The following is a 23,807-nucleotide window of genomic DNA, read 5'->3' on the forward strand; positions in this document are numbered from 1 at the left end:
TTTCCAATTTAAATTTTTCATCTGAAAAATTCAGTAAGGAATTACTGGGCACCATCCTAAGTTATAAATATGAAGGTTTGCTTCCAACATTCACAGCTAATGGCTAAAACCTGAACGATGGGCATCATTGTGTTGCACCGAAAATGAGGTACCTTCATCTGGCTAATGGCTATGCTAACATGCTAACAGCCATGAATGTTTTGGTCCCTCTTTCACTCAAATGATGAAAAAGGAGTAAAGAACACTGAGCGCTGTCCCAGGGAAGTTGTAATAAAGAAGGTTTGCTATAAAGGTTCATGTCTATTAGCTATGCTAATGGCTGGAAGAACAATGTGTGTTATAGTGTTAGCATAGCTGTTAGCTGCCATGATTGTCTTGCTGCAATGAGCTGGTTTATTATGAAGGAATTTGCATCGTTGCCAAAAACCGGACAAAATCTGCATGTTCACTTGTTTTCGTTTTACACCAATAAAAGCTTATAACATCCTGTGTGCGTCGCATAATGTGCTTCTTCACTGATGCACCTAAATCTCCTGTGACCATTAAGGTGCACGAGTCTTGCAAACTCCAGTGTAAGCAGGACGCTGATTATCTCCTCTGCAATTATTTGCTTAGCTTCAAGAAAGTATTGCAAAAAGGAAACAACAATGTAAGTAAGCATGTTTTTCTTTCATGGAACTGAAAGGAAGTTTGAACGGAGCTTTTAGTTCACGGCTAACAGTCAAGTCAGGCCTGAAGAGAACCAGTCAGGAGGTGAATGAAAATAATAATTTTCAAAGGTCTCCCGTTTTCTGGTTCTCTTCAACACTGGGGTAGTTATATGTAGAATGTATGCATTTTTAAAATCCCCACTGGTCAAAACTAAGGGAAGGGAATCGGTATCAGTCAGATACTGGTCAAAATCACTGGATTGGACAGAAATGGAGAATCCGAATGGAAAAACCAGCAAAACCATTTTAGCTGAGTCATGTTTGGGCTGTTACTTTACTCAATATTTGTTACGCAGTTGGAAAATGATGTCTTTGAAATTAATTTTTAACAGCTCTCAAATGACAGTATCATAATAATATCGGTATCGGTAGATACTTGAGTTTTTGATATCGGTATCTGACACAAAAAGTGGAATCCGTAGTCAAAACCCAGGTTTCTGTGGGGGTTTTTTTCGACTCGGCCAGTGGAGTGGAGACGGCTGCATTTATGGTGACGGCAAAGTAAAACACGCCGAGGTTTATTGACCTTCACTAAATGTGGCCGTTAAAGGGAAAGTGGGTCCATGTGGCGGAGACTGTGACATAACGGTGAGTGACGCAGCAGATATTGCTCGGCCCACAAACAAGGACACACACTCTCTCTCACACACATCATTTACACTGTTCACAGTGAGATTGATTGTGAAACCTAATGAGCATGTCAGTGCATAATAATGGCCGCGTAAACAGAGCAGTGTGCAGCGCTTGTTGTGGGGCCCCCTCCCTCCCCGTGCACGCGCGGCGTACCTGGTGTCAACAGGATGACGGAGGTGACGATCAGCGAGCAGATGACCAGAATGACAAGAAGGGCGATCGCTATTCCCTTCCAGTTCCTCTGCGGAGGGTTACTGCCCACCAGCTCCTGCAGAGACAAAGCCAAAGAAGAGAGAGAGCGAGACAGGAGGAGGAGGAGGAGGAGGAGAGAAAGGACATGGTCAGTAAAAACGACTATCACTAAAGGGAATCAGAAGACAATTTGTGGAGGACAGAATGACAGGAAAACTGAAAAGAACAATATGTGGGGATGTGATAAAGGAAATCTGAGGAAGTATAAATGGCAAACTTGTGAAAAGAAAAGAAAGAGGGAGGGGGACGGGGACGGGGGTGTCAGTCAAGGACAAACGTGTCTCAAGGAGACATGCTAGCAGCAGCAGCAGCAGGAGGAGGAGGAGGAGGAGGAGGAGAATTCCTAATGAACCAAGCATCGGCGGCCATCACCCACAAACGAATGTGACAGATAAAAAATGGAGTTCGAGACACGTTGGTGAATTGCATACTTGGGAACAGAAGAGTGCAGAGGGAAGCTGTGGGGGAGGGGGGGGGGCTTTCAGTTGTGAGGAAACTCGATTCAATGATTCATATTTTTCTCTCTCTTTCTTCTTTGTCTGACAACAATCCAACTTTGTTTTATTAACGAACGAATGAACGCAATTCCAGACAAAGTTGTATTAGGGCCAGACCCGATCCGTGTAAACAAGCGGGAGGAGAATGGCTGCTTTAGGCTTCGTCTTCCTGTTCGTGACCTAAATAAAATAACGTATCGGTGGGATAATGATGTGACACATTGTACTGTGCAGGCAGGTAGATACAGTATATAGGTTCATGATATATGAAGGTAAAAAAAACAAAAAAAAAATCCTGACAGTCAGCAGCAGCAGCAGCTAGGATGAGCGGATGTCTCCCAAACTTCTGCAATCCAACGACAAATGATTAAGTTTGGGGTATTTCTTCATCTTGAATGAAAATGATGCTTCTATCGATGTCTATTTTTATGAAAATTAATAAAGTAAAGAGCATTAAGTATAAGCATTGAGGTACATCTTGGCGATGTGTGTATGAATTCAAATGTTAGTGAATCACTGTGGCAGCAAATGCCGTCACGGTAGTCTTGACACAACTCTCTCTGCTCCCTGCTGGTTGTTCTACTGTTGGTTTCAGTCCGTTCTATCTGCTTTATAAACAAGTAGGTTCAAGATGGTGACTTCTAGAAAGCAAAACCCTTATATTAAGTACATAAAAGGCACATTTTAAGCAGTTATACACGTAAACAGACATGCTTATGAATAGTATGTTCAATTCCTGCCTACAAAAACATCCTAAATGTTACACATTGGACCTTTAGTGGATTTCCCTGAAGCAAAAGAGCTGCGTTCAAGCTTCAAACCCAGCCACGCACTGAGACAAAGATGGCAAAAATGGGGCAGCCCGTGGCCAAGTGGAAAGGGAACTTGACTTGTAACCGGAAGGTCGCTGGTTCAAATCCCCACCCGGAAATAAAAAAAAACGGCCAAAAAACCGGGCTGGGTACTGAGCAAGGTACCCAACTCCCAATGCTCCCCGGGCGCTACTCGGTGTGGCAGCCCACTGCTCTTAATTCTAGGATGGGTCAAATGCAGAGAATAATCAGTCGCTCTGAGACAGAATAATTTCCCTAAGGGGTTAATCAAGTATCTAAAAAAAAAATAATTCACGCCCAAGGACAAAACACCACAGTCACAAACAAGGAGCAACAAGGAGAGCTCAGACCATTTACACAGGTGAGACCAAACAACCACAACACCTTTGCTATGAAACCTGCGTTTGAGAGGATGAATGGTGACGAGAAGAACACGGTGCCGCCTCGCCTCGTGAATTGTAAAGCAATTGTTTTCAGTGTAACTGAACCATTAGAATCAGTTGATTAAATAGATTTGTTCACAGAATCGTTCAGTACTTCCTGCATGACCGGAGCACAGACTCCGAAATACCACGATCGCCAGCTTTCAGCAGTGCTTTCGCTAAATACTCCAGATTTTAGACATTTCCTTTGCTAAATGTTGGAGATTAAAGTCTATAGTTCAACATTGTTTGGTTTGATTCTTGTGTCGTACGCTGCCGTGTTCATGACTCTTCCAGTGACGACACTCTCTGATCAATCAGTGGCCGGCAGTCTGTTAATGTCACATTTTAGTATCGGCTCAGCTCACTTGGAACCTCGTCAGAGCAGGTACTAAAAAAAGTACCAGGTACTATCACTAATGGAAAAGCAAAAAATCTATGCCGTGCAGAGGCGAGGCGAGTTGTGCCGGGACCATGTCATGAAAAAACAGGGCCCTCCCCAGACTGTTTCACCCAAATTCACACCTGACTTTCATGATTTCTCATGGGGGGGACCATGCCCCTGATGAGTCACACCTTGGTCACCCCAAGGTTCCACCAAAGTTTAAATAACCCACACCAAAATCAGGCCTGATGAAGCCTTTTGAACAGGAGGCGAAACGTCTTCAAGAACCCAACAGAAGTCCAGCTGCCTTCATATTAGATCCATGCAATTCATGCATTCAGCCTTCTCTAAAAATGAGCAGATTACATTCCTAAGCACAAACGTAAACAACTCAGGACGGTGCCAGGTGCAACTCTCTAATCACAAAGGCCTCGGTGTAGCACTGGCACCAGTCATTTGTCAACAGAATGTGCCTAACCTGCCTGGGGCAGAGGACTGATAACTCGACTATGCAGTCCTCCCGAAGGTCAGTGAGCAGAGAAAGGCCTCCAAAACCCTTTAAATATCCTAACTCTGGGACTCACAGGCAGACTGACAGAGGATGTGTTCGGCATTGTCTCAGTTCTCCTCAGATCTGAGCTGCTTCCAATAAACTCCAGAAACTCCATCCCTGGTCGGCTCACCTCATAACCTAAAATCTCCGCAACAGTAAGATTTCTGAAAGCAAAGGAAGGTCCTGTGCACTAGGTTATTGGTCTGGTGTTCCTAATAAAATGCTTGACAAAAAAAAAAGCATAACTGGCAACCACATGGATAAACCAGCGCCAAAGAACCAATGACCAGAGCATCCAAAGTCACGACTGTTGCCGGGAGCTAATGAGTTTACCGAGGATTAAAAAAAGGGGCAGAGCGTGCGCTTCAGGGACCTGTGGCAGCGTCGTTAATGAATACACGCCAAGTCTTTAATGAAGCTGATTGGCTGAACTGTGAAGCGAACCTTTAAGTGACCTTGCTTCCACCTTAATTGAAAAGAGCCCAAGACATCATTAGCCCCCAGCAGATAAGAACAATCGGGGCTATTTACCACACTGCCCATTATTATCCAACCTTCATTAAAAACTGGAACCAGTTCGTTAGAGGCGCGGCTTTGTTGTATGAGGACGAGACCTCGGGCGGAAACGAAAAAGAAAAACAAACAAACAAAAAGAGGCTGGAAAAAAGAAGTTGGGAGGATTTCAAATGGGGTCTGTTCACCGCGGGAGCTGATAACGGCGAGATTAACATTATTTACTGAGTTTTACTGTGTTTAGGAGACAGTCTGTGTGCTGGCAGACAGTTTATGGGGGTGTACTTTCTTTTACTTTTATGTGAAATTGTTTTATTATAAATATTTTGGTGGCAGTAGAAAGAGTTACACACAAATCTGCTCTTGTCAATGTTATAATGTGAATGAAAAAGTATCACTGTGGGCCACAGCCTTTAGTTTAAATAACTATATAATCATATATTAGTATAACATATACTGTATGATAATCGAATGATTAATTACCAGGTTTCTACAAAGTCTTAATCAGGGAATAAAGTAAGTCTATGTAAACGTCGTTCCTGAAGTCTCTTAATCTTGTTAATAAAGATCCAGATGTTTGGAAAAATCTGGAAGCGGAAAGGTTTGTGTCAATCTCAGACTTTTACGACATAATTATCTGTAAATATGAGAAATAAATACTTGATTTGAGAAGACATGGACTATAAAACAAGTGAAATGATCTGCCTTTTAGTGCAGTAAGATTATTACACGTAGTAAGATTTTCTTCCAGTGAGATACTACTTTCACTGTTAGCTTCTTTATTCATTTGAGTGGAAAAGGTTTGTGGACAAAATAAAACATAATTTCCAAGTTTTGGACACATTTTGTAACATTTTATGGACTGAACTAATGGATTCATTGAAAAAGCTCAAAGGGCTAATAGTTGCAGCCCTGAGTAACAACACGGGAAAAGAGGATTGTGTTGATGATGTGATGATTCATTCTTTCAGTCTTTAAACAAGTTCTCACGGCAAAAAAACAAAACAAAAAACAGTCTGAAAGATGTAGCTTAGCTTATTGTGCGCGTAAAATAACTAACAGATCACTTTGGTCCCAAAATACAGGCTTACTTGTGGTTCCCAGAGTCTGTAAGAGCAGAATGGGAGGCAGAGCCTTCAGTTACCAGGCTCCTCTCCTGTGGAACCAGCTCCCAATGACAGTTAGGGAGGCGGACACTCTCTCTGTATTTAAAGTTAGACTTTAAATACCTTCCCTTTTGATAAAGCTTATAGTTAGAGCTGTGGCTCAGAGAAACCTGGACCATCTCTTAGTTCGGCTGCTATAGACCTAGACTGCTGAGGGAATTCCTGTAGTGTATGAATACGACTTCATTATATAAGATAAGATAACTTTTATTTATCTCACAGTGGAGAGAAAACGGTGTTACAGCAGCTCAACAATAGATAATAAACAAACAAATAAACAATATACAAGTAAGTAGATGGATAGATAGATAGATGGATAGATAGATACTTTATTCATCTATCTATCTATCCATCTACTTACTTGTATATTGTATATAAGTAACACAAGTAAGAAATAAATTATTTACATATATATATAAATATAAATATACATATGTAATAAGGTGCAGTTTGTGTCATTAACCTTGTTCTTTCTCTCCCTAGTTTGTGTCTTTCCTTCCATTCCTCTCTCTCTCTCTGTGTCCTTATCTTGCAGGTTGCAGGATCCAGGTCCAGTTTTGAGGTTCTCACTGCTATAAAAGATGTAGCTTAGCTTATTGTGCGTGTAAAAATAACTAACCGTAAGACTTAAAAACTAAAAAGTAAGAAACAAAAGGGTTAATATCCTTAAAACAATATAAATAATCTTACACAATTGATGTCCACACACAATACACAATTCTTGCAAAGTTATTACTCTCAAAACAAGACCGTATATATGACTTGGTTCTTACCAGCTTTTACTGAAGATTTATGTCAGTGTAGTTGGCTACATATCTAAAAAAAAATGGCTGGTTTATATCATAATTATCAAAATGGCACAAAAAAACAGTACAAATTTGTTAGAAAAATTGATCAAAATGGCTTTCAAAAGACAGTCTCTTCTCTGTCATAGTTTTCTCTAATTCTGCACTGACTCATCTCTCTCTGTGGAACAATTGCTTTTTTTATTCTGGGGGATTTTCCTGACAGCGTCACGAGGCCCTTTGTCGCCGGTGTCGTTCATACAGTAAGTGATTGAGCGGGATTTACAGTACGGACGGCGGAGGGAGAGAAAATACGGCTCCGCAGAGAGAAGCAGAACCACTTACACGCGGTAATGCGGCGCTCAATCTGTGTTCAGCACAATATAAGAGGGAGGGAGAGAGAGAGAGAGAGAGAGAGAGAGAGAGAGGGAGAGAGGGAGGAATCCTCACGCGTTTCTGAGCAATTACTGTTTTTTATGTCTTCAATTCAAGTGGCTCTGCACTGTAGATAATGCAATCTAAAGCCGGGCACGATTCCACCGCAGCATCTTAAATTTAACAATCTTATCTCTGCGTGTGTGTGTATCTGCATTTTCACTTCATGTGCAGCAGCCAAACCTGAAGCTAAATCTCCCGCCGCACGGGTTTGAGCAGCAGAAAGTGATTTTTGTAAACTGTTGACGCAGGTGCTCGGATCACACGGAGCCAACAGCTCATTTCTCAGCTGTGGACTCACTCCACCTGACCGAGGACACGCGGAGCGCGGAGAGCTTATCAAAAATGAGTGACCTTTCCGCTTCGCTGCGCGAGGAAAACTGACAAGACGAGTGTGTTTCACCTGCCGAGATAAAGAGAGCGGCCGAGGAGGAGAGTTCAGTGGATCGTCCAAACGCTTACGGATGCACACAAGACGAAAAGGAGAGAGTCTGTGCGTCTGAGAGAACTTCAGCTACGACCGACTGTGCTGATGGAGCCATCACTGGAGGCGGTCCATGAAATCGTTTGGTCCATGAAATGTCAGAAAATGTTGATCAGTGTTTCCCCAAACCTGGAAGTGATGATGACGATGTGCTCACATGTTTTGTTTTGTCCAAAAAAAACAAAAACGTATTCTGTTTGAATGATTTTGTTGTTCTATGGAGCAAAGAAACCAGAAAATGTTCACATTTAAGAAGCTAAAAAAATCTGAAAACTTGTTTTAAATCCTTAAAAACAGTCAAACCGATTCATCAATAAATATCACTTTATATTCTCTGGCAAATTAACAAAGATTCAATGTACTGCCCTTTTGCAAATGTTTACAAATCGATGTGACTCTCTTTGATAATCGATTAGAGCACACAACATAAGGCCCTGGGGCTGGATGTGGCCCACAAAACCAGCTTTATTCGGCCCACGGCGTCTCCACAAGTTGACTCTTGCTTAACTGCAGTGAAAAATGAAAGAATGAAAGAATGAAAGAGCTAAAACGAGTGGTCAGGAAACCACCAAGGTAAAAAAAAAGTTACCTTGGAACGATGCGATTTAACCAAGAGCGGACATTAAATTACTCTTTCACAAAAGTTGGTTCAAAATCTGATGCTCAGGATCTGTACGCAAAGTTACTGCAAATACCGACCCAAACATCAGTTTTTGCACCTTCACATTAATAGCATTTAACACCCAGACTTTTATTTTGAAAAAGGGAAGGACACAAATCAGTGGGGTTATAGCATTTTTTTTACTTTTTAATGTCATATGTTACGCATGTTGAACATAAATATAGGTAATATTAGATTATTATTTCTTTACAACCTTGTTTTTGTGACCTTTGGAAAATATCTCTGCCCAGCCCTTGATTAGAGTGTTTGTTTTAAATAATCTGACTTGAGTTGCGATAGTAAAGTTTCAGAACAACATAAAACAAGGAGTTAAAGATATAAGGCGTTTCGAACATTTACGTACTACATCTTTTAAAGACACAGTACGCAGTTTCTGCAGCCAGTTGTTTTTCAATCAAAACAATTTTAAAACATTAAAAAAGTCCAATTTTTGATGATGTCAGGAAGCAGCGGGGCATCATGGGAATTGTTGTCTTGCTTGGTTCACCTGTGAGTGTGGAGAGCTTCAGCGACAAACTGCCCGAACACAGCAATTATTGATCGATTATTGATCGACTATTGACAAACAGGCGGACATTTTCTTCTGTCATGAAGTTAGAGCAGCAGAGACAGTGAAAGTGGACGACGTCCATTAAAAGGCAACCAGAACAAAAAGGTCAACTATTTTGATAATCGACATCAATAATCGAGTTTTCAACTTCTTAAATGTGAATATTTTCTGCTTTCTTTGCTCCATATAACAAACAATAAATCATTCCTCCACAACAAAGGTTTGAGGTTTTTGGGACATTTTCTGACATTTTCATGGACAAACAAGTCAAGAAAATGTTGGAAGATAATTGTTAGTCGCAGCTCATAATTGTATTTAATCTGTATTAATTAGAGATTTATTGACATAGCCCTTGTCAAAAACAAGCTACAAAACACTTTAGGGAGAATTAAAAAGACAATCAACGACATTATGACAACACAATTACAATTTATTAACATAAAATAATAAAAATCAGGTCTAAAACGTTTTGTTGTGTTTTTTTGTCCGTTTTTATCCTGGTTTCCCGTATTCTTACTTGTTGTTTCCTGATAGGTTATTATCCTTTTATAAACCTTATTTTAAAATATTTAAAATCACATTTCTGCCCTCTGCCTTCCCCTGTGTGTGTGTGTGTGTGTGTGTGTAGCAGCTGCCATATACTGTGTGTAGTGACACTCGAAACAGCCCACAAACATTAAATATTCACCGCAGCTACCTTTCAGGAGAGAGTCAGCATTAATGTTGAGTGGATCCATACTTTCCTGAGAGCTGTGTGTATACACACACACACACACACACACACACGCGCGCGGGAATTAACCAACATAAACCGCAGCAGCAACAGTAACCACACACCAGGAACTCCTGCTTCTTTGTTTCCAGGCTTCCAGGGAATAATCACTTATTATTACACGGAAACAGAAAGCCCTCGTCTAACCTTCCCATTCATGCCTCTGTGATCCGTAATTATGAAAATAATTGGACTAATTAGCTCGACCTCGCGCACCAAAGTAAAGACAAGGTGATTAGAAGCGACCGTGAGGGCGAAATTACGCGGAAGAACATCGCGAGGTGCGACGAGACAAAGGCGGGGGAAGGCTCTGCTGCAGAATCTGTGAATAAATACAAAAAAAAAAAACGAAAACAGTGACAGGACGGCGCCAAGCGTGACCGAAAACATGACAGGAAGGAGGAAGAGGAGCTTCCCCCAAAACTTGTTTTGTAGCGCTCATATGCTGTCATGTTTGAATCTGCAGAGCATGAAAAGACATCGCCGACGCTGATTCAGCGCCGCGGTGGAAGATGACACGGTGACAATGTTCCTCAAAAAGTACATAAGAGTGAGTCACGCGGAGCATTTGCTTAAATACACTCAGGGGGTTCAATAATCCAACTTTAACGCGTAGTCGACATCCAAATGTTCTTTATCACGATACACGGTTCTTCTATATCTTTATTATATATCACATTAATATTTCTGTCAGTTTGCCCTTCAATAAATAGCGGGTAATACCTTCACGCTGTGTCGTTTGGGGTGTGTCTTATCCTTTATTGAGGAAAAGTTACATCGCAATATATATCGTTATCGTGTCGCCCGACTTTAACCTAAGTAAAAATTGTAATTTTACAGACGGAAACACATCGATAATCATAATAAACAAAAAAAAACCAGGTCAAATCTGCCACAACTCTACTGATCACCTGCACAATGGTGGAGGTCAGGTTGCCATGGCAACCTCTTTTTTTTTTTAGCTCTTATTGAGCTACAGTATAATGGCCTCACGTAGCACGTGGTTGCCATACGAGTTCCAATATGCATCATACATCATCGCGTCATATTCCTTAAAGCACGACGAATCAGATCAAAAAAACATGTTTATTTTACGATCGTTTTCACCCTCGAGTCATCGCTTTGGTCCATAAAATGAGTCCGTCAGTGTTTCTCAAATGTCTCGTTTTCTCCACAAACCGTTTTTTTATTTATTTATTCATGAGACAAAAGCAAAAAGAAACCGGAAACTATTCACATTTAAGATGCTGAAAATGTGTTATTAACTTAATAACACATTAATAATCGATGAATAAAGCAACGGTTCCAGCCCTAAATTGACATCAAGGAAACACTTTGATTCGTACAACATTAAATTTAACTTCTACTCCATGTTTTCAAGAACTCAAAACAGGAGGAAGCTGCCACGAGAGAAGCTGTATGAAGTGAGCAACGTGCGAGCATTATGGGATGTAAAGATGAAGGCTCTCGGCTCATCTCCCTAATCTCCGCCCTTGTGCGTGTGCCTTGGTGTTTTTAAAACCCAGAGTGATGACGTGATGACGCCTCAAGGCTCCGGCATCAGATATGGTACAGATCATTAATTCTAAAGCTACAGCACGAAGCGCTCGTAAGCTCTTATCTAAAGGGCCCTCCGTATACATTATGCGCGCGTGTTTTCTGTACTTAAATGTTAAATTATACAAAACAGGACGACTCGCGTTAACCAAAAACACCACATTACGATGACACGAGCTCGGCACTATTAAGAGATGCGAGGGCAGCAGCCGTGAGGACGACGATCGAGAGAGAGAGGATGAAAACATCGCCGACATGCAGAGAGGGAATACGAGCGACTGACACAGCTCACATCAAACGGAAAGAGAGAGAGACACTTAACATTTACATTTTTTAAATTTGCTTTTAATTCCCGCTCATTGACACTTTAACCGCGCCGTTAACGGACACTCGGCGGCGGCTAAAACCTGTGACCCTTGCCTCACAAATAATCAAATAATAATCAAAAAAGAAAAACCAGGGATACAGTCGGACGAGAGAGAGGCGGCAGACGGGCGATGACAGCGAGCACTGGGACAAGTTTGTCCCAGTGCGCGTTTATCAGACGCGCGTTTATCTTTGAAGCCGCGGAGCAGCTCCACGTTGATGCGACGCGAGGTTTTGAGGAAGTCGTTTAGAAACTGTTTTTTTTGCCGCTGGTTTAGGTTAGATTGTTTTCTACAGCACTGGTTCTCAAACTGTGGCACGGGTAGCGCCAGTGGTGCGCGAGCTTCCTTCGTTGGTACGTGGAGGAAAATCAGAAATACTGGCGTCTACCAGGGTATGCGACTGGAGTGGAGCTGAGAAAATGAAACTAATCACAAAAAATTAGAATAAACGAGGGTTGCCGTGGCCGCGCCACGTTGTATACACGAAACTTTTCATCTTTGATGCTTCTAGTTGAAATTTGGCATGTTTTTATGGCGATTTCACTCATTTACGTAGGGTGTAGCGTTTCTCAATCCTGGTCCAGGGGACCCACTGCCCTGCCCATGTTTTACATGTTTCCCTGCTCCAAACACACCTGACTCAAAGAGTCAGCTCATCGACAAGCGCTGCAAAAACCTGGAAACAACCCATCCATCCATCCATCCATCCATCCATCTTCTACCACTTTATTCTCCACACGAGGGCGATCACAGGGACAAACAACCACCTGGAAACCCCTTTATTCAAAACCAGGTGTCTTGTAGCAGGGAAACATCTACAACACTTTGTTAGTTCATTAAAAGGTTTCATTTTGGTTTAAGGGTATTCATAAAAAAATCTCGTGTCACTTCATGAACGCTCACTCCTCCACACCGCTTTACTCTACTCCGTGCGAACAAAGACTCAAAGGTGTCACTTCAGCCCATTTCGACTGTGCAGAGACGTGAGTAGAAATCCTAAAATAGAGATGTTTAAAGCCTCTTATTCTTCTTCCATCTTCCCTTTCCTGCGAAAAAATCGGTGCGAGAGTGGATACATCTCAAATCCTCCTTATTGTTTAAGTGGTTTTAAATAAAGACGGATTCTTTGGAACTCGTACTCCAGATCGGCGGACTCTTCTGAGTCGGAGCTTCACGGCGTCTCCGCACATTTGGACGATCTCGTCGTTAGCGTGTTATCATGGCGACGGCGGCATCTAAACAAGCTGTCTCGTTTGTAACGAACAGCGGGAGAGTTCATTTCCACCCGGCCGGTGTTTGTGTGTACATACGTTTTCTTGTGAACTTCTTCTGCCTGGTTTGTTTGATTTGTGAGCGAATGTCTTCCAGCCCATTAGAGAGTTGCCACAGCGGCCCCAGCACCATCTGACCCACCTCTACACACATTTCCACTCAATCACATCTCTGTAAAATAACATAGACCCGCCACTGTGCGTGTGTGGTCTACGCGTTCCCCTGATGATGATGATTTGTCTAAATCAACAGATGCCCCGGTTTCCCGCGCAGAATCCCATTGACATGCAAGTGCACCTCCTGATAACGCAGTCAAATACATCTGCTACATGTTATTTCCCACCCTTGTTACTATGGAAACGGAGTGAGAATGATGAGGGATTTAGTCTGTGAGCGTTCCCCATTTTGCTCTATAGCACTTGAAACCAAAATCAGTTTGATACACAGTCTTTATTTTATTGTCAGTTCTGCTTTTATTTCTTCCTTTTATGTTAAAGTTTGTGGACGCAATCACTGCAACGTGAATTCTGGTCACATGACCCAACCAGTGACGCAGCACTAGGACCGAACGATTAGGGTAAATGACCTGCTCGCAAAATTCCTATTGCGACTTTGAGTTGTGATCGAATTTTAGAAGTGAAGTTTCAGAACAAAATAATAAGTACAAAGTTGTTTTTGTCGTGCTTTTTACGTAGGGGTGCAAATCGCCAAAAAGGACGCCTAAATTCAAAATGACCGACTTCCTGTTGCGCTGAGGTGAGGCCATGGTTCCGATCGTCTGCCCTTTGTAACAAGATTGCACATTTACTCCATAAAATACCATCACGATAAGTTTCTAATACTTTCAATGTCAATTATTGATCAATTATTGACAAATACACACAAATACGGACATTGTCTTTGAGTTATAGCAGAGACAGTAAAAGTGGACGATGTCATTAAAAGGCAACCGAAACCAAAAAAAGGTCTCTTACTTTTAGGGCTGCATGATGACTAAAATGATTGGTTTGAGTTTTTCAGCTTCTTAAATGTGAATATTTTTCTGCTTTCTTTGCTCCATAAAAACAAAGAAATCAATGAAATTGAATTATTTTTGAACTCCTCACAAAACGAGACATGTGAGAACATCATCATTTCCAGGTTTATCCCCCCGGGCCGCGAGTGTGAGACTTCTGCCTTGGAATGAGATGGAACTTTTGGTTCCATCTCATTAGTCTCATCGTTTTTTTTGATCGTCCGATGCAGAAAAGTTACGTACTATGTCTTTAAATTGGCATAGAACAATCCAAGAAATTAGCAAACTAAATTGCAATAATTACTCATTGAAACCAACGACTTGTTGCGGCCTCAAAGCCTCACACATGGGAAAATTGTGAGTTCCCACGTTTGCTTTTCACGGACAGACTCAAATGCTGTACGTTTCCTTCAGGAAAAAAAAAAGAGACCAATAAAGGATGCAGAGTTTCTCCTCATTTCATCACACTTCCTGTGGCAGTGTGTGTGTGTGTGTGTGTGTGTGTGCATCCAGGGAGGACGAAAAATGGAACCGTAAAAAAAGGACAAAAAGTAAGTGTGGGCTCAGATGACTCAAAGGTTTCTCTCCCTCCGTCTTTAAACTTCATCAGCGACACACACAAAAAATGCACACCCCAAAAGATAAATGACTCCGAGTGGAGGCAGAGATGAGCTCACACCGTCCTGCTGCAGGTGGGAAATCAATGAGTTGTGTGGTGATCGGTCTCCAGTGCCGCGGCTCCGCTGAGTTAATGACATCTGTCTATTCAGGAGGTGGCGACAGTAAAGGATCGATCATTTTATGTGTCAGGTCACTGAATAATCCCGTGCCACACACTTGCGTGTGTGTGAGGATTTAATTCAAATCTGAGCATTTCATCCGTGACAATATTGAGATTAGGAAAGCAATGTTGGAGTCGCTGCTACTTGACTTGCTACCCCAGCATCTATATTTGGATAAATTGGATAAATGAATAAACATTTTCTTCATTCAGGCTCCAAATTCTTGGTTGTGATTGTGAAATGAATAAGTAAATGAATTAACCCTTTCAGTTTCTGAAAAGCTGAGAGGTTTATTGCGTTAATTTCACCTCGCAACTGTCGCAGGAAGCCGGCGAGAGTCGGAAAAACACCTGGACACTGAGACAAAAATCCAACAAATGTTATTTTAACTCTGTTTTCTAGTCAAATTTCAAATTTAACACGCAATAAAACTTAGTTTTTCTTCATTTAAATTTTTTTTTTCTCAATATTCTGACTTTTATCTCATAATTGTTCACTGTTCACTGTCCTCGCTCCCAAATGGTGGAACGAGCTCCCCATCGACATCCGGACAGCGGAAAGCCTCCACATCTTCCGCCGCCGACTAAAAACACATTTCTTCCGACTCTACCTCGACTAAGACGATAACGACGACGACAAAAAAAAAAAAAAAAATATATATATATATCGCACTTATGACTAGCACTTCATAGTTTGATTTACTTGAAGCTCTTACTTACTTCTAGCTCTTATTTGTACCCAAATGTTTAAATGCACTTATTGTAAGTCGCTTTGGATAAAAGCGTCTGCTAAATGACATGTAATGTAATGTAATGTAATTGTACACTTTTTTTCTCGAAATTCTGTGATATTCTGTGAAATAATGTCAAAGTTTCAAATTTCACTTGGCTCGTTTTTTATGAACGAAAATAAAATAAAAACGGCCTAATTTGTGACTTCTGCACAATTATTGCCGCTTTATATCACGACTAAATAATGTGATATGAAATGAATCATAACTTTGCCACAACACATAAGAAGATGTCCCTATAAGGAGCCATGTATTATTCCTGTGAGCACGAAGGGTTAAAAAGCAGGTTTTCTCACTTTCACATTAATATTGTCATATTTACAGTAAATGTATGACATAATAGTATCCATAGATGACTCTGTAGAGTAAATGTTACACTTACTATTCTACTTCTTCCTAGTTTGGTCAGTAACAAGTGACATAGTCATTGTTTCTTAATGACTCTTTTGTTTCCTTACATGGACGTTGACGTGTTTAGACGCTGCGTGAGGACGTTTGATGAGAATGAAGAGAACCAGCAGAGAGAGAGAGAGAGGAAAACAGAGAGGCAGAAGTCCGAGGGTTAGAAGCAGATTTCCCTCTGCAGAGCACTGCGTGTCCCCTCGACCCACACACTCCACCGTGATTGGTATTCACTGTGGCCTCGGCGCCGGCGCCAGTGTGCACTGCATCTCTCAGAAACATTAAGAATTGAAAAGTATCTTTTTTTCCGCCCGCATTGTTCTCATCCATCAGCCTTCATTCCACAATGTGCACACGCAACACCCACGGTGCCACTCGGGCAAAATAAATTGCCGCAACGGAAAACAATATGCACCGGCGGACGCGGAATGAAACGACCCCACTTCCCAACGCTCCCGGGCGCTGGGCTCTAATAAAAAGAGTCTCCTGCTCCGCGCTGATGTTTACACAGGCTGATGTATTCTCGCCCTGCTGTTTGGATGATGCATTCTTGGGCAAAAAAAAAAAAAATATGAACAATCATGGAACGAGGAGAAGAAGAAGAACTCCCAGCTTCTCATCGCTGGTGTAATGTGGGGCTGAAGTGCTCTAATCGTGGAAGATGTGTGATATTTCAGGAGGAAAAAAATGGACCTGGTTTATTTGGAAGCGTTGGCTAAAAGTCGTAAAAAGAGGAATTATGTCGCCCGTACTTTGAATTCTTAATGACTAAAAGGGGGAGGGCGATATTTGATAATTGTTGATTGTTCAACTATTTAATAGTGAGATCATATAATATTTAATATCAATTTATGATGAGTATTAGGGCCACATGTAAAAAAAAATAGAACAGCAAGAATTCTTTAATCTGAGAATTCAGACTTTTTTTTCCCCAGAATTCTGACTTTAATCTCAGATTTCTGACTTTTTATCCTCAGACTTCTGACTTAAATCTCAGAATTCATGCTGTTGCAATTTTTTTTTCTTTCATTTAAAAAATAAATAAATCTGAGTTATTATATCTTCACTTTTTAAAATTACATTTTAAAATTTAAAACTTAAATTTGTAACACCTATAAACCTAAAGTTGGAACCCAATTTCTATTTCCCAGTGCACAAACTGCAACATATTTGATAAATGTGATGAGGTAAACTGTGACTTTACAAAAAAATCTTAAAAAATAAGGGCAGATTGATCGATTGATTCTTTAAAAATACAAAATACTATAATAGAGTCATGAGGGAATTCTAGGTGTGATAGAAAGAGCACCTAGCTTTCCTCTTCCTACACGGCATCATTTCATTGACTGTTTCTTAGAAAATACACCCAAACAATGATGGAAGTCCACACAGTCACACTGTTTGCAGCAAAGGTCGTCTAAAAAAACCAAATCCTGTATGAAAATAAGTGCAATGTGTATTTTGCATACGCGATAAAACACTTATATCAGGAAATCTAAAACAGAAAAAAGCATAAATAATCCTAAAACAATGAAACAACATGAAATTGCCAATTTTAAGCAAGTTTGGATAACGGGTAATGAGGTAATGGACATTTTTGGATGTGTTAAGTTATTTAATATTTTTTAACAACAGTCACTGTCTGTGTGTGTGTGTGTGTGTGTGTGTGAGGAGAAGAGAGAGGATACTGACGGACACTTTCATGTATATTTAAACTCCCACACAAAACCCCGACGACTGCCCACTGCGCGTTCAAACACACACTTCACCTCAAAGGTCCCGACGACTCCGCGAGAAATTCATGCGGAATAATAAAATCCAAAATTCTTTTATGAATTCCGTGTGTACACAGGACATCCTCCATCCATCCGCATCTGTCCGTCTATACGCTTCGCCCACCCACACGGCCTCCCCCCCATTGCCATAGCAACGCTGTCAACAGGCGATTGGTAAACTGAAATTATTCCCCACTTACCCTCTCTCTGGCCACCTGTTGCCACGACGGCGACACAATTGTTCATGTCATTAAGTCGAAAATGGCTGAGTGTGTTTTTGCATTTCAGAGTGCCTGCTGAATCATTAGCCTTTTTTTTTTTTTTTAAAGCACTATATTTATTTAACGGCGGGGCTCTCATGCTCGACATATAGCTGCACATTACGGCGGTTGTTGCCGCGCGTGCCAACTTTCGTAAAGCTGCAGTGCGTAGCGATTATATAAATTAATGTGCGTTGCATTGCGGGGCCGTCGCAAAGTAAGTTGCTGATTAAGCCCATCAGCTCCACACCACGCTGTCTCTCTCTCCGCGTCCGAGTGTCTGATGCCGACGTGCTGCCGGAACATACGGTGTCACTTCCCATTTCCTGCTGTTGTTGTTGTTGTTGTTGTAGTGTTCGAGTGTGTAACTGCTCTCTGCAGGTCAGTTAATTTCCAGTCGTTTTTTTTAACTACCGTGGCTAACAGTCCACTGGACGTGCACTCGTTTTGTTTAATCGATCATAGCGCCTCGCACCAGAGGCGGCTGCTGGTCTTTGAAACGGGGGAAAAGTCATTTCAGGCCCAGTTATTTATACATAAACGAACGACTAGAACAATACGATAACGATAATTATGTCAAACTGAAATGCTATAGGAGTGTTATTATCCACAGTTTATATGTATAAACGAAAATGGTCTATAACAAGCAGCTATTTGTCTATAGACTTCCTTGCAAAATCCACACAGGACTGAGAAAAAGGCTGTCGCTGCCGCCTTTCAGACAGTTCGTCTGCTTCGTCGACTCCCAGAGAAGCAGAGCTTCCCTGGGAGAGACGTTTTTGCCGCATTTTGTCTGTCTAACCAGCGCAGAGCTCACCGCAGTGGAAAAAAAAAACATTCTGTGTCGTCGCATAGAGAACAGTTGAAGCTGAGCTTCAAGTGCTTTTAATGCGGAGGCTGCTACGGGAATACAGAAATCACGTAAGACGTCGTCCGTGATAAACAGCTGATTCTGAACGCACTAGTGGCATGAAATGTAAATACAACATATTTGGCAACATTTTAGAGGAAGCCGAGCTTCCCTCACTATCTCAGAGCAATCACCACTGTTGCGTAGCCACCACAAGGGGGCAATACCACTGGTTAGAAAAAGTTAATCGTCTCAATTGCAAGTTTCACCTCTTCCCAATGTTGATTTTATAACATTTCACTTTATTAATAAACCATCACCATTAAGTAGGTGCTTACTAACATGGATATAACTAGCCTTTTATTAGTAATAAGGTGTTAATACGTGCTTAATAATTACTAATAAAAGGCCATTATGCTACTTATACAGTATGTTAGTAAGCACCTACTTAATGGTGAATATGTGTTCCTTAATATAAAGTGTTACCAATTTCACTTCTGGGATTTGCACTAGCGACCCTCATGTGCAGGATGAAGCCGTAGACAAGAACGGATGGATGGATGGATGGTTAGTTTACACCAATGTGATTGAGAGCTAGTATCCTTCAAAGGGAGCCTGGTTGCCTCTGAACTTCCAGTTTCAAAAACTGACATTGGTGTCAATCAAATCGCAAAACCTCTGGGCCTCAAAATGGGAGATTGTTCGACTTTTTATATACAGCCTTGAAAGTGAAAGACAGTGAAAGACATGAATGCCTTTCAGCTGTTTATGTCGACAAAATAGGTGGATTTCTGCCGCTTTGTTTATGTCATGACTGAGGAGGAAGCACGGACAGCAACATGGTGCTAGTAAAGCTTCAGCGCCCGTGGAAATTTAAAGGCAAAACCGCCTGTTGAGCAGTTGTGACGCCATAAAAGCGAATGATGACTGAGCAGCGGAAGGTGAAGGTGGTGTGACATCACCTCGGCACATGTCCTGTAGAGGCACCGGCAAAAGTTATGGTAATTACTCCCACTACTGTTCCATTTGCGCTGTACTAATTTGCCCCCCCTCCTCCTCCCCCTTTATTTGAGTCATCCGTGCGGTCGTTGAGATGAGACGCGACTTCACTCTGGCAGCCAGCAGGTGTCTAATGTCGCCTGAGAGCACATTATAAAATGTACGCAGCAATTTTGTCTCGCTGTCAGGTCAAAGTACGAGAGTAAGAAACAAAAGGAGCCTCATTTATGGATCATTAGAGCTGACCCACGGGGCGACGGCTGCCATAAACCTCACCGAATTTGCATTAAAAAAGAAAGAGTCCCTATGGAAACACTTGGCAGTAACCAGGGACACCGGGCTGCGAGGGACATATCGCAATTTCATTAAACTCCATTGACCCCGTTGGTTGTCATTTTCTATAACTGCATTAATCACATTTCGACGCACAATAGCTCTTTCCAGGAACTTCTTGCTCTATGTGGCAACCCCGGCCATTTTCATTACTACTCTAATTTAATGTTTCTCATTCCTTTTTCAAAAATAATCTCTTACAGTATGTATCCATGGTGAAGCATTGATTCAGCTGACCTTCTCTCAGTAGATAAATTCCACTGGTTTATGTGGCAAGTTGCCGACTCCCCAGGAGACGTGCCCAAGGTGGGCTGCTAAGCTCTGCACAGAGGGCTAATATTGTGCATCATTATGTCCTCGGTATGAATATATATGCAGTGTGACCTATTAAAATGTCACAGAGAAGTGTTCTTTGAGCGAGTCTGACACAATTTGCAGGCACAGTTTTTCGCTCATGGAGTTACACTGGAGCAGAAATGTGAGAAACATGTGCAAAAACAAACAAAAAAGGAGGTAATTATGGAATTACTGGTCAATAATATACAAAAATATCAGCCTCAATGCACCAAACCAACAGGTATTATGTATTCAAACAAAGCCACCATGTATTTCACGTGGTTTTCCTGTGGAGCAGCAGCAGCAGCAACAGGAAATATTTGAATTAGTGGGAACTAAATCCAGCTCTGATATGGCTACAGGCGAGTAAACAGTAAACAGTGAGGGCTGCCATCCCTGAGATAAAATAACAGTGACAGTAAAGCTGGATTAAATGCATTGTTTCAGTCAATCCCTCATGAACGGGAAGACAATGGGTAAGTGTCTCTCTCGCCAAATAAATAAAAACATCTGATTGGCATTTGGTTAAAAAAAAAAAGGGGGGGGGGGTTATAAATCATTTAAAGACGTGATGATTTGATCAGCGTCATGTCCATTTTTGAAAGACAGACGTTCACAGTCAACAAGGTTGGACAATTCAAGCTGTCAAGTTGTCTACTTTCCTCTCAGTGATAAAATAATTAACATTATGGAATCATGTTCTATCGAAGATGAGCTGAAATCAGCAATTGAAACCAATTTACTGAGGTTAGAAATCAACTACATGAGTCGCCTCCTGGTGGCTAAATACTCCTGCCATCCTACAGTACTTCAAAGGTTTCAGTTTCCTGTATCAGCGGGATTATGGATGTTTGCATGATATAATCCAAAAGATGTGGATAGCAGTAAGTAACCGGCAGTTGCCTCAACGCCTGCAGAGGTTTTTATTGATTCTGGTTCCCTCAGTCTCAGGATACACACAGTGTTTGAAGGTAGACCACTCATGCAAGGGGGTTTTTGGGGTTTGAACGCATCCAGCAGACTTACTGTTGCCACAGGGCATTAAGTTGTGCGGTGTAACTTTAAATCCACAAACCTTTTGTGTTTCTTTCTGCCACATCCATCACTCTTTCTGATCATTCTGGAACATTCGCACAATGAACAAAAAGGTGGCTTTAATTTACAAATCAACAAACCGTTGTAAAGTCTGGGATCAATTTGGACTAACCGCAGTGTATAATGCTACATTTTTATAAAAATGAGCTCATTTACGAACGGTGCAAATCGGCAAAACGGATGCCAAAATTCAAAATGGCCGACTTCCTGTTGAGTTGAGACCATGGTTACGGTCGACTTTTTTCTTCCCACCAAGTTTCGGCAAACTCAGTGGAACTCAACATATGCCGAAGTCATAGGGCACTTCCTGTTTTGTGGCAAATGGTCGAATTCGCCAAAGGGTTGCCAACTTTTGAAACTTTAGGCTTCTAAGTCATTAATTTGATGATAAAATATGATAAAATGATGCCGCGAGAGGCGTTCTTTGGATCTTTGTTCTAGCACTTTTAAAAAGCCACACTTTAAATCCACAGGGAGTTCATAAGCACTGTGCTGATTTAGGGTATCACTGGAGAAGCTCCACCAGTTCACTGAAAAATTACAATCTCATTATAAAGTAGCAACAATCAAAGCTTGAATGTGTTTTGGTATTTTCATCTTAACTACACGCATATTTGGGGGAAAAAACGTCTTAATGTGTCTCAGCAGCCAGACTTTGTAGCTGTGCTTTGATCTGATTTTTCTGTAACAGGATGTTAGAGGAACAAAATAACAACCTCCTCAAATTAATATGGTGATTACATATTGAATTTATGAACTCGTTTAATCACACTGTTAGATGAATTCCTCCTGGGCTTCTGTGTGCTACTCGTTTTTATTTATTTATTCATATGTTGCTATGGTTACTCTTCACATTAGATGCACTGAAAAAGAGGCCAATATTTGAGGTTAATGAGGCATCAAATGTCGTCACATCTTGTCATATAAGGTGAATTTAGGCATCGTTTTTTTATACGAAATTGGCAAAGTTCGTAGTAACTACTACTTTATCCAGCAGAGGGGGCTCTGGGATAGCTTGACCTTAAGGGCCAGGTCATTACCAAGTTAACCAAGAGCTGCTTCACATGTGCGCAGTTCCGTTGACACTTAAATGCGGACTTCAGCTCTTAGCCTCAAGCAAAGTCTCCATGGTTACCATCTTCTCTGTTGTCTCTTTTGACCAAGATGAGCAGATATTTAAATTTACGCCACACAGGGCAGAGAAGACTGCCGACAGAGAGCTAACCTGTCCTCCTGAGCTGACGATTACGACACACAAAGAGTCTGAAAAAAGAAGCATGTGGACGTATTTTGAGTTCCATGCCAAAGAAACCTTGGTTGACATCCAACTGAAGGACGTTTGGAGGACTTTCCAGGACCAAATCCCTCAAATTCAAGGACTGAATGTGCTGACACAGCTTAAGCTGGGAGGGCAACTTGGACAAGTGATTGTCCTTGGGATATTTGTCAGTCTTTGGTGAGACAGAATCTTGGAATTGTCATTTCCCAGGCATGACGTCATCATTTGCCCTCTGTTGCTTAACGTTACTCGTTGTTCTGCATGGAATCTCACGTCAACGGCGGCGGGAGAGAGAGACAGTGTCCACAACACCGCTAGTACTTATGAGCCCACGTTTGTACTGCTTACAGTAGGTGGCGTTGTAACAAACAAGGGAGACGTTCACCTAAATATCGACTTCGAATTCTTTCCGGAATAAAACTAAAGCACCTTCAAAGATTTCAAGGACCCATGGGGAACCCTGGGTAAAGTAACAAACAAATCTGCGGACTCACCCGCTAGCTTAGCTGCTAGCTAAGGCATCACAGTTCATCCTCGCGTGACTACACTGCAGAGAAGTTGGAAGAAGTAGGAAATTGGCAGAATTAGAAGTGTCACATAACATTTGCTCAAACTTCAGTTTTGGAAAAGTGATAGCCTGAACTCAAACAGTCAATCAAAGGCCATTTGCATTGTCTGCTGCGTATTATATACCGACCTCTAATTAAGCATCTGACTGATGATAATTACCAGAGAGTCACCGAGTTCATCATGACAATCGCACGGTTTCAGTCTCTCCAACACACTCCCATCAACACTCGCTCCATCTCTCCACATGCAAAAAGCCTGACATTTCAATTTGACCGCCGACACTTCAGCTGCCAAGGTGACAATTACTGGCGAGGAGAGAGAAACTGGAAATCACGACATTTCTCTCACAACAACGGCCACGCAATGAACCGGTCCAGCGAACCGGTTCGCTGATCCCGAACGAGTCTCGAGGTGCGCCAAAAAAAAAAAACCCTGTCACACGCGACGGGAGA

The 23,807-nt window shown here is 41.6% G+C and overlaps 1 protein-coding gene across 6 annotated transcripts in view; it reads right to left on the minus strand.

Annotated features, from left to right (window-relative positions):
• The window catches only part of dpp6a (dipeptidyl-peptidase 6a), a 268,421-nt gene that overhangs the window by 78,010 nt on the left and 166,604 nt on the right, over positions 1–23,807 (minus strand). For all 6 annotated transcript variants that reach the window (XM_058632254.1, XM_058632261.1, XM_058632266.1 and 3 more), the window contains one exon: positions 1,497–1,611. In XM_058632254.1, the coding sequence (XP_058488237.1) occupies positions 1,497–1,611 (115 nt within the window). The remainder of the gene's footprint in view (positions 1–1,496; positions 1,612–23,807) is intronic.

This window comes from Solea solea, chromosome 1 (assembly GCF_958295425.1).
Source record: "Solea solea chromosome 1, fSolSol10.1, whole genome shotgun sequence".
Classification (NCBI taxonomy): domain Eukaryota; kingdom Metazoa; phylum Chordata; class Actinopteri; order Pleuronectiformes; family Soleidae; genus Solea; species Solea solea.